Source organism: Nilaparvata lugens, chromosome X (assembly GCF_014356525.2).
Source record: "Nilaparvata lugens isolate BPH chromosome X, ASM1435652v1, whole genome shotgun sequence".
NCBI lineage: Eukaryota > Metazoa > Arthropoda > Insecta > Hemiptera > Delphacidae > Nilaparvata > Nilaparvata lugens.
Window position 1 is genome coordinate 40828203 of NC_052518.1, and position 12721 is coordinate 40840923.

The window sequence follows — 12721 nt, forward strand, 5'->3', positions numbered from 1 at the left end:
TAGAACAATAGATCCCTCAATAGTAGCTGAAGGATCTATAGGATTTTTATACTACAAGAATCAACTGATTGTCAACTTTTGAGAATCGAGACTTAAATTTGAAAAATGTTAATTATTACATGATTATTACATGCACTGAAATTATGTTCAAATTTTGAAAAATATATTTTTCCTCCACCTACTGTCTAAAGTACTTACTTTACTCCCTGAAACCTAATACTAAAGTGTCACTTTTCGCTCTCAGTAGTAAAAAACAGAAAAACTCCCTAGGGAGTAAAAGTGACTCCATTTAAATAACATGGGGAGCATCTCTATTTTGAAACTTACATTGTAATAGGTTAGAAGGTCTAAGCTCAGATGAGAAAGCATAATAGAGGTGTCTGTCATTGAGTCAACTGAATTCAATACCACAACCAGAAATTTGATTAACTCATGAAATATATGTTTGTATGATAATTATTATATTCTTAATATTAGTAGACGATAAAAATTTATACAATTTTTAAAATATTTTATTCTATTCAAAATACCAGCCAACAAATATTTTTGATCTGCAATTCAAATCTGAACCGCGTGATCTGGAGTCAGCCATTTTTGGTAGCTGCTCAACTGATATAATTGTTACAACTTTTGCCGATAGATAGCGCAATCGGCAGTGCCAATCAGACGACCGGTTTTTAGGTTTTAGATTCAGGTTATGTTGTTAGGAATCATTGTCTCCAATACGTAAGTTATTAGAATGATTTTATTTGCAGTTTCTATAAAAAAATGTAGATGGAGGAAAAATGTTGTGTACATCACGAGCGAAAAATACTTTTTCTCCCTCAGGAAAATTGCTGCCCTCGGCTTCGCCTCGGGCTTCAAACTTTTTCCCACAGGGAGAAAAAGTCGTACTTTTCACTCTAGATATACAAATAACTATTTTTAGTGTCATTAAAAAAAAACTAATAGGAAAAGTTCAGTGTCAAGATTGATTTAGTCCCTTAAATAATAATTAGCATGCATACAATATTTGTTAGGAATCTACACATTCAATAGGCTTCCTGAGAACGAAAAGGAAAGTTGCTAATCAATCACGATTTTTCTAAAATAGTAAATTGAAAAGTTTTCATACAAGGTTTAGACTAATATCTTACGGAAATCATATAACTTATCCAAAAGAAGACTACTACATAATGGAAAAGAAAAATACAACTAAAGAATTGTTGTAATTGTGAAAATAAATTGAAAAAAGAAGTGGGAAATAAATGGGACTACAATGCTAAATAATATGAATCACCTTGTCTTGTGACAGGACTGGGAGTGGGCATTCGATGACTAGCAGGGGAATAGGGGCCCACTGAACCTAGAAACAGAAATCACACACATTCATCAAATGAAGGGATGGGGGGGGGTTAAGAGGGCTGGGGAAGATCGTGAGCTTTCATTCAAAACTGGGTCAAATTGAAAATTCAAATATTTTTGGTATTATATAATTGAGACCGAAACCGAAGCCAAGCAATAGCATAAATGTAGGCTCACTAAGGTGGAGGAAGCGCAAATTAAAACGCAGTGCATCAATGTCACCATATTACAAATTGCATCACAGCATTTAAACACATCATTGTTTAACTACATTAATGATATATGCTAAGGGGCGCATCATTGCAATGTCAATCAAATGTGCTCTAATAATTAAAACTACTATAAACAATAAAAAAAAATAGAATAATTGATTTCATTGGAATTTGCACAATGAATTCTCATGTTTGACACACATTTTCATAACCTTGACCAATACAATAGTATCGAGGCCGCAGGTATTATAAGTTTTAGATATTTAGCCATGCTCGAAGCTATTTGTTTCACCTTGTATCTACATAATTTTAGATAATTGGGGAATAAAGTAAAAGTTTTAGGTAATTGCTATTGTGACAAAGCAATGATTAAAGAAAATTCATCAACGTTTCTCTATTGTGTCATTTATTTTTGGTTTCTAGAACTTATTTAACTGGATGGAACATCAAGTTGAAGCACTATCGAATCTGTAAAACATTATCACGTTGAGGTAATTTCAATCATTTTAATTTTCAAGAGCATATTCATTTATAATTTATCAATTTTGAATGTATGTTGAAATTTAATAAAACATATGATTATTTAAAAAAATAAAATAATTTTGAATTTTCGATTTGAGGTTATGTCCGCTTTCTATAAAGGACGCTTATACTAAAGATATAACATACATTGAAGATAATGTTCATCAATTGGCATCTATAAGAATTTCTTTTATTAAACTGATTTGCCGACAGCGGACCATTAAAAATGAACATTGAATCAACAGCTGTTTTTATAAGGTCGTTTTGTTATTAACAGTAAAACACGAAAGTTGTATTTAAAAGGCAATTTATTAGTAGAGAAAGTTAACACTCAAGTTGTATTTAAAATGTAATTTATTAGTTGAGAAAGTTTAAGAAGTTTACTTCTTTAAATAACCTGTAACTGAAATTGGTATTTAAAGATTGATAACTGTATTTACTCAAAAAATTGAATGAATTGAAAATTAGAATAATAAACAAACGTGATTAGAACATTAATTTGTCAACAGGATAACTTCAAAACGTTCATTGCATTTTGTTAATATACAAACATTTAAAATTGATCACATATAATTCAATAATACATAAAAAATAGGTATGATAAACATTACTTTGGTCTAATAATGCTTTAGAAATATGATATAACTTCAACTTCAACGGTCCATTAAACGATTTAATAAGAGTTATAGAAAATGGGCATAAGTAGGCTAATGTAACTTAAAATCATAACTGGAAATCGTCAAATCGGATATCAGATAGTATTGAATTTCAGTTTTATAATCCAAACAACACTCAAGTTTTTAATTAATGCCAAATTTCTGATTCAATTCAATATAGCTCTCTCTAATCTTACAAAGGCAATGCATTAAAAGTTGATGAAAATAGTTCGCAAAATAATTTATTTTTTCTCTTGGTTGATTTAGTCCAAGACGGAAAACACAAACCTGAAAAATACTATAGACTGTGCATGAGGTTTCAGAAAATCTTTTTCAAAGAAGATAGTTCTTGAAACTACACTATAATGAAGGAATCGATAGTAAGATGAGTATTTACTAATAACACAAGAGAATTAATTAAACAAAAATAAGAATATACAGAGAATTTGAGAATATGATATTTTTGTGCTTGAATTTATTCATGCATGGTATAATAGGATGTATTTGAATTGTCTTCTACAGTTTGATGCCTTCAAGGCCTGAATTTCAAATATTATCAACTATTTTTCAAGGTAGAAAAATATTTGTACACATGAAATTATAAAAAAGAAATATTATTATTATTATTATATCGTATGAGATCGAGTACATCACATCATTTTATTTACAAAGTAAAAGTAACACATTTAAAATCAGTGCGTCAAGCCATTGGATGAAATTTGGTGTTGCTTGATGCACCTCGTCAAGGTTTCCATTAAATTTGAAAATTGGACATTCTAACATTAAATGATTCATTGCCTGTGTCTCAGCGCCACATTCACATACAGCAGTGTCAGCAAAGCCCCATTTATACATCAGACCTCCACATCTTCCATGGCCAGATTCGGTTCAACCGAGTCCATGTTCTTCGTGGCAGTTCAAATCCTGCTGGTCTTATGGTTGGATCCAAATTCCAGGCACTGCCATTCTCAGCAAAATTATGCCAATGTTCTCTCCAGGCATTGGATAAGTCAAAGTTGAAGTCCACGGAATTGCATGGAGCATTCCTGGATTTAAGCCGCTGTCTTGGCATATTTTTAAGGTCTTTATGGATGGGTAGGGTCTGATTTTTATTTATTTCAGCAAACAAGCTTTTAAGAGCTTTATGACGTCTCAGTTGTGGTGGTGGAATATTACTCAACACAGGGAGCCACTCTCTAGGAGTTGACTTGACAGTGCCTGAGATCATCCTCATAGTTGAGTTCAAAGCTGTATCTATCTGCTTGGTGTGAGCACTGTTCATCCATACTGGAGAACAGTATTCTGCAACTGAATATACCAGGGCCAAACCAGCTGTTCTCATTGTGTCTGCTGAGGCACCCCAAGATGAGCCAACAAGTTTGTGCAATATGTTGTTTCTTGTATGCAATTTTGCTCTCAGCTTTTGAGTGTGGCATCTGTATGTGAGCGACCTGTCAAGTGTAATTCCTAAGTACTTAGGAGTAAAATTGTGTCTCAGTACTCTCCCATCAAGTGTAATATTCAGAGCAGTACCTGCCTCCTTATTATTTAGGTGGAAACATGAGGCCTCTGTCTTTGATAAGTTTGGACACAATCTCCATTTTCGAAAGTACTCCTGCAGATCTGTAAGGTCAGCTGTTAGTTTGTCCTCTGCCGCATTCATACTCTTACTCTGCACAGTCAAAGCAATATCATCAGCATAGATGAATTTCCTTGCATTCGTCTGTGGCAGGTCACTTATGTACAGATTGAAGAACAATGGGGAGAGGACCGATCACTGAGGAAGACCATTGTGGAGCTGCCTCATTCTGCTCTCCTTGCCACCCATATGCACTGAGAATACTCTTGCTGATAGCATGCTGCTTACTAAGTTATAGATTTTCATGCAGGGGATAGTTTTGATTAATTTGTACAGGAGTCCCTTTCTCCAGACAGTATCATAGGCAGATGATAGGTCTATGAAAACTGCAGATGTTTTGAGACTCTTCTGAAAACCACATTCTATGTTTGTGGTTAGGGCCATGACTTGATCTGCACAGCTACGTTTTTGTCTGAAACCAATTTGCTCTGGGGGGATAACTGAAGTGATTGTTGGCTCAATTCTGTTATACAGCAACCTCTCCAATACCTTATATGTTACACTTAGGAGGGCGATTGGCCTGTAACTGCTAGCATCATTTGGATCTTTACCAGGCTTCAATATGGCAACAATTTTTGTTTTCTTAAAAACAGTTGGTAATATCCCAGTTTCAAGAATATTTGAAAAGAAATCTGCAAGCCACTTCCTTACTTCAATTCCACACCCTCTCAGAAACTCTGGGAACATGCCATCTAGTCCAGCTGCTTTCCCTGTTTTGGTCTTAGATAAAGCTATATTGATTTCATCAACTGTGAAACGTGCTGATAAGGCAGAAGAGGGCTGGGTTTGCTTCACTATCTCTTTCAGATTCCGCTGAACCTCTCTTGTATGGTCTTTATGTGCTGGTACTTTGGAAAGAAAGACTATTCTGCTAGCAATCTTATTTGGGTCAATTCCTGGATTTGTACTCTGAATGCTAGGAGCAGCACCAAGCCTTCGTAATAAGTTCCATGCTTTCCTGCTTGAGTGTCTGAAATCAGTCTCCTCCAACATTGATTTCCATCTCTTAGCACGGGATTCATCCAGCTTCCTTAGCAATTCTGATGCCACATCCTGGTTTTTTGTTTGTATGAATTCTTTGTATAGAAGGTTGCATTCGTTTGTCCACCCAGGGATATATTCCTTGCGGTAGCCTCTTGGAATAATTTTTTCGCCACCCTCAGAACCAGTTCAACAAATCTATCATAGTTGTTCCAGGTAGAGGGAACTTCTACAATCTCTCTGTCCAACTCTTGGCAAAAATGATCCCATTTCGCTCTCCTGAAATTCCACCGTGGTTTGGGTATTGATTTTACAAGGGGTACCTTAATTCCAACTTCATGAAACACAGGTCTGTGCTGACTATGAGGAAAATCAGTAAGCACTTTCCTTAGAACAGGTAGAGGCCGGCTGTTCTCATCCTGGGAGACAAAACATAGATCTGGATTATAGTCTCTCAGCCACCTAGCTGATCGGAAGGTTCCTTTATCCTTGGCATCAAATACTAAGTATACATCATTTAGCTCTGCCCAGTTCATCATAGTTTGACCATTTTGATGTCTCTGCATACCTCCATGCCGTATTATGGCTGTTGAAATCACCTATGTATGCTGCAGGGTGGGGGTAGCAATCCAAGACTCCAGGCGGCCAGACAGAACTTGGTGGCTTGTAGATTTTTGTTATATGTAAGTTACCAATCTTTATGGTTATTCTTGATAAAGAATCTGCAGAAGAGCTGGATTTCACTCCAACATCCTGCAAGTCACTCCTTACATAGGTGGCTATGCCATATTGCCGATGATGCACTGCTGCCACAATATTATATCCTTGTATTCCACCTCTAGATAGCAATTGGTCATCATTTTTCACATGTGTTTCTTGGATAAGCACCACGTCTATTTTGTGGCTGCTGAGTAGTTTAGACAGACATTCAGACTTACTTCTACTTATTCCTTCAATATTTAGTTGGCAGATTCGGACTGAAGGTCCAATATCCTTTGTCTGGAAGCTCTGAAAAGAGCTGTTTGTCTGAGTATTTACCCTTCTTCTCATAATGTGATGTACAGCCGTTTTATATTGGCTTTCTCGTTTGGTTCCGCTCATTCAGTGTTAGCCAAGGGGCACGTGTAAGTTGGTTTACGGACGCGAACGGAATTACCCCAATAAAAACCTTGCGCAGTTAGTATGGAATAATATATCATGTTGATCAGAACAATCATTGCCAATATCCAACAGTCACCAACCCCACACCTTGGCACGGTAGATGTGGCAGGTGTTATTGCCGGTCCGCTAAGGTGTGTATTTGATTTAGTTCCCCAGATTCAGATCCCCATCCTGAATTTGGGTATCCAGGCGCACCACGGGGAGGCGCTTCAGCTTCATTGAATGATGTTAAAGGTGTTAATTAGGGGAGAGACTGCAAAGCTGGAACAAATACTACTGCGCCCAAAAAAAAAGAAATATAAGATTCAATAAATAGTTCTTCATAGTTCTTCTCAAGTACAATTAATTATGAAGGAATGATTAAGGTCATCCTAAAACCAAATAGCTCTAACCAGTTCAACGGGAATTGTGCTTTGGTTTCACTAGTTTCCCTCATTACTTCAATCTTAAAGCAAGCAGGTAAATGATTTTTATTCAACAAAAGTCACAAAAAACCTTTTTGGCGATCGCAGTTGAAGCCAACCATAGGGTGTCCATGACATGTTAGTGATTTAAATGATAAGCGCGCTTATTTGTGATTCCACTGATGTTGGTAATCTATAAATCAATTATGTTCAAGTCAATGCGAATGCTTCAATAAGGTTTAATAATGTACTCATATTTTTTTAATAAAAAAATTGTCGCTGCAACAATAGAATAAGCGAACTTAATTTCGTTCAATTTGGTGTGCTCTCTGCATACAGGTGTTATTAACAGCAATAATGATGGACTGACCTTGCGGACTGGGCATTATAGGTGTTCCCGGGCCTGGTGGTCCACTCGATCCCGGAGGTCCCTTCACAAAACAGAACACAATGCAACTTCACTCGCAGCATCTTCTGGAATCCCTCTAGCTATAAGCTATTTAAGAGATGTACCTCGACATCATGATAACTATAACATTGCTTACTGTAATCAACTGATTCAATCCTCGACATCATGATAACTATAACATCGCTTAATGTAATCAACTGATTCAATTATTAAACGAAAATCCAAATTAAATTCTGTAATTCACCCCGAAGACTTCTGCTACTGCAAATATTGACAACAGGGTAAACAGCTAGATGGAAATTCGATGAGCGCCACTATTCAAAAATTATTAATCAGCCCGGGAACAAATAATCCCGGGCTGACAAATAATTTTTGAATAGTGGAGCTCATTGAATTTCCTTCAAGCTATTTACCCTGTTGTCAATATTTGCAGTAGCTGAAGTCTTCGGGATGAATTACAACATTTAATTTGGATTTTCGTTTGATAACTATTAATTCATTAGCATTTGAATAATTGCAATATCTCAGTAATTTTCATCTGTAGATTCAATAAGTATTTAGATTCTATAATTGATTCATCGTCAACTATCACAAACCGTATCAAGTAACCAGTATAATAATGTTTACTTATTCTCGGTTATTCTCAGTGGTGCTACTTTGGTTTATAGAATCACTCTTCTATTTTGAGGAATTTATTCACGAGTGGGCAGTAACAGTCGGCCATATTGAATTTATGTTCCATAAGATCAATCTAAAAACAGTCGAATAATGCATTCATTTTGGAACTCAACATTAAGTCTACAGTATAATTTAATTTAATTTATTGGAAAAAAATATATGATACAATGTAGTAGGTACATCAGTGTGGATGACAGGCACACTGCCCAAAACGGCACTCCACAAAAAACAATACAGAAGAAAAAATACAACTTATACAGAAATTGAAACAAGTTTCAGAATGACAAGATAAATCATCAAAAACCATAGATGATCCCGCTGAACACTCAAATCAAGCTAAGTACCAGATCCAAAGTACGACTGTTTACATTGAGAGTATTATTTTTGAGCTCCTAAGTTAAACAAAGTTGAGAAATTATTTTATATTATATAAATATAAGCTCAATTCAATATAGAAGCCCACAATATAGCTAGTTGAGTCTCCACAGTAATTTAATAATCACCTTTAATTAATCAGAGTGGTGAAAGTAGATAACGATAACAAATTGATAATCCAGATAAGAAATGTAGAGTGAAGCTGGGAACTATGTAACGTACTAGAATGAAGTAAACAAAATAGACAGCACTGATTATATATGTAAACTGGCAGGTAACCCGTGCTTCGCAAGGGTCTATTTCAAAATTTAAACTGAAAATTTGACGTAATGAAATCTAGAAGAATTGAAAATAGGCCTATAAGAATCCTCGGTTAATTAAGAATTTATATGCAACATTTCAAGTAAATTAGTCCAGTAGTTCAGACGTGATGATGCGTCAAACATAATTTTCCTATCCTTTACACGTGTATACGTGTATAAGCCAGTTCTTTCCTCCATTATAGTAAAGAAGATGATAGATAGATGGATTATATCAGTATTGTCATACTGAGCTTCTAAGCTAAGCCGACAGGCTTACATGGCGCAAGCCTGTTGAGCATTCCCATCCATCACACTGTGACATATAATAAGTCGTTCTGTGTGACTGCTTGCAGACTGTGGAATAGCTTACCCGCATCTTTGAGGAGTGTGGAGAGGCGGACACTGTTCGGCGCGGAGGTCTTGGCGTGGCTGAGGGAGGGCGATCGGGGCATAGGATGAGGAGGTAAAAAAAATATTTTTTTCCTATAACTCTATTTTCTAACTTTTTTTATATTTTCTTTCAGTCTAAAATATATTCTACTAAATAGAATGAAATTGTTTTTTTTTTTCAATTATTGATTTATATTTATACATATTTTTTTTCTATCATATTACTTATTATTATATTCAAGAGATTATTTCCTTATGTTGTGATGTAGATGCATTAGAATTGTATAGGAGGGTTAAGTGGGAGAGGGCCGGCTGCGCCCTAACTTCGCCCTCTAGGTTAAAATAAAGGCAGCCTATCTATCTAAAGCTTTCAAAAATTGTTCCTATTTATAAAAAAGGAGATAAGTCCTACCAGAAAATTACCGTCCTGTATCAAATCCCCCAGTATTTTCAAAAATATTCGAGTAGGTAGTATTGAGGCGATTGAGAAAGTATTTGAACGGGGTTGGTTTGCTGTCTCCCAAGCAATATGGATTCAGGCTAGGTTTTTCTATAAATGATGCAGTTTTTTCTTTAATGAATGAAGTTCTGACTTCTGTTGATAATAGATCATAGGTTTGTGGTGTCAGCAGATTTATCAAAGACTTTCGACCTAGTATATGGGGAGATTTTATTGGATAAGCTTAGATTCTATGGTTTTCAGGGTTCGGTGCTCAAATGGTTCAAATCATATTTTGAAGATAGATATCAGAGGGTTGTTATTGATCCTCACCCAAGTATATATAAATCTAAATGGTTGAAAACTAGAAGTGGAGTACCTCAGAGTACCGTGGTCCTTTTCTTTTTTTATTATATATAAATGATTTACCCTCGCACCTAGAGCCAGCTCACTGTGTTTTGTACGCAGATGACATCAGTATTTTATTAAAGAATGACAGTCAATCTAATATGGATCTACAATGCCAAGAAGCACTTCACAAATTGGATAACTGGTTAGCTGCAAATATGTTAAGATTAAATTATTGCAAGACTAAATAAATCCCATTTAGAATGTCGAGTTAAGAATTGGAAACAGCAGCATTGAGTCTGTCAAAGACATAAGAGTACTGGGTATAGTCATCGATTCAGGGATTTCATGGAAGCCACATTTTTGTCATATTTGAGAGGAAGACTTAGTTCTACGATTTTTGAGATTAGACATTTGAAATTACTGCTATAGAAAGAAACGCTCAGACAGGTATATTTTTTAATATTTCATTCCCTCTTGACATTTGGTATTGTTTTCTGGGGGAATTCGAGTGGTGTTATGGAGTTATTCAGACTGCAAATGGGCATTGAGAGTAATGACAGAAGAAACAAGAAGAACCAGTTGTCGGCCATTTTTAAAGGATTTATTTATTTATTTATTTGTTTATTTTTTAAGGATTTATCATTTTTGAAGGATTGAAAATCCTTCCGTTGCCTAGTCTTTACATTTTCGAGACACTTTGTTTTATAAAGAAGCACCATCATGAGTTCAATACAGGAGAGGTATTTCACAATTACGGAACTCGGTACAGGCAAAACTTGAGAGACGAGGTCCATCGAACAACTCTTTATCAGCGGGGAGTGAAATGCGCTGGTATAAGATTGTTCAATGCTCTGCGCATCTCAAGGAGATGAACGGTAAGGGTTTCAAAACAATAAAAAAAGAATTATTGAATGTCTCCACATATTCAATTGCGGAATTTATGGCTCATTGCGAGCAAGTAAGACTGATTAGATAAATTCTAAGACTAAGACTGAAAGCGTTTAGACTAATTGACGAATCTACATAACCCTTTTAAAGGTGGTCAATAGATGATTTAATAATAATAAAAATAATAAAGTATCTTTGAAATAGAATAACTTTTGAAAGGTTAGAGGTATCGATGTGCGGTTTTCACCATATTTTCTCCTGAAATCCTGTATCGGAATAATATATCATACGACCTTCCAATAAAAAAAAATGAAGATGATTTAAAATGGCGGTTCAAGAATGATGGACGAAATTTGGGTCGACGGAAAACCTGTTTTTATTATTCGAATAGGATTACCAATCATACCTATCTTCTGATTTCCCTTTCAAAAGAAATGTTCAGCTGCTTCCATACAACAACTGGAAGCATGACAAATTGAAAACTTGATGTAATCAAATCTTGAAGAATCGAAAATAGGCATATAACTATCCTTGGTTAATACTAGAATCTATACGCAAAATTTAAAGTTAATCAGTCCAGTAGTTAAGACGTGATTATTTGTCAGATTTTTCCTATTCCGTACGTGTATAAGCCAGTTCTTGCCTTTATTATATTATAGATTATTACGTTGCTTTGACTTGTGATCTGTATAAATGTCCTGTAACATCTAAAGATGCGACCACACATGCTGAACCAAACCTCGAACCGCGCAGCAAACCGTGCATTCCGCCGAACATCGCGCCTTTCAGCGAACATGAGCATGTTTCATAAAGTTAAAAATCAGCTGTTAAACATTCGCCGTACGGACCGTTCGCCGTGCCGCTCGCCTGTTTCAACTGTTCGCCATACCGCACCCCGAACTTTTCAGCCAAACAGAGTCCTCCATTACATTCTCCGTGCAGTTTCCTCTACAATTTTGGCTATCCATCACAAGTGTAAACATGCGAGCACGTTCGCGAACAAGAATACAGAAGTATATGGGCCTTTTTTTTATTAATGTTTTGGACAATTCATTGTTACGAATAATTGATAGGACCAGATAAATATTATCTAATTCAAATAAAATAACTTCTGGAAAAATAATGAATGGATAAATACCAATATTAGAATATTGTTGACCAAGAATTCAGTACAACGACAATTCATTCAACTAATTCTGTACTGATAAAATTATATCATTTTTTATTGATAATCAATTTCATCAATTAACCATGAACTGACTGAAATAAATACTTCAATCCCCATGTATTTAATCAATAAAATTATATGAATCTACAGTGCTGGTCATATCTAAATTCACAAATAGTTTGATTGTTGTTGGCAAGAAACATGTTATTCAACGCAGAGATCATTGTTATTTTATTAAATGATAGGATAAGTTTCCCTTTCAGGGGGAGTTTTGACAACCCGAAAATTTCATTTTTAATTTGAAGAAATATCGAAAAGGTGCATAGGACCTTATTATTTTGTTCAGCTTGCCAAAATACCTCTCATTTCAATATTAAAATTTTCGACTGACTGTACACTGAGTCAGTTATATTCTATCAGGGCTTAAATAATTTTGGAATTGTAATTAAATGAGAATGGAAGAGAACAATTTATTTATGTAATAATACCAACACCTTTATTCAAAGACATATTAACTGCATGTGTATTCATATTGCCGATACAGCACTGATAAAACTGTAGACGTTTATTTAGCACTTTGTCTCAAAAGTTTTTGAGATAATTTCTTTAATGCAGCTGTTTCACATTCACCATGTTATTATACAGAGTTTGTAAAAATAGAAATATTTATTAATTATAAAAACAATACTATTATTATATTATTAATAATAATAATAACAATAATGAGTATAATAATATTATAGTTATTAAAATTAATTATTAATTATCAAAACAATATTATTAAGGTTAAGTGGAATCAGGT

The 12721-nt window shown here is 34.9% G+C and overlaps 1 protein-coding gene across 11 annotated transcripts in view; it reads right to left on the reverse strand.

Moving 5' to 3' along the window:
• LOC111047107 (single-stranded DNA-binding protein 3) overlaps window positions 1-12721 on the reverse strand; it is a 105895-nt gene that overhangs the window by 34975 nt on the left and 58199 nt on the right. For 6 of the 11 annotated variants that reach the window (XM_039443261.1, XM_039443256.1, XM_039443252.1 and 3 more), the window contains 2 exons: window positions 7290-7350; window positions 1280-1345 (listed from right to left, as the gene is read on the reverse strand). In XM_039443261.1, the coding sequence (XP_039299195.1) occupies window positions 1280-1345; window positions 7290-7350 (127 nt within the window). The remainder of the gene's footprint in view (window positions 1-1279; window positions 1346-7289; window positions 7351-12721) is intronic. The other 5 variants (XM_039443258.1, XM_039443259.1, XM_039443254.1 and 2 more) reach the window with 1 other exon arrangement.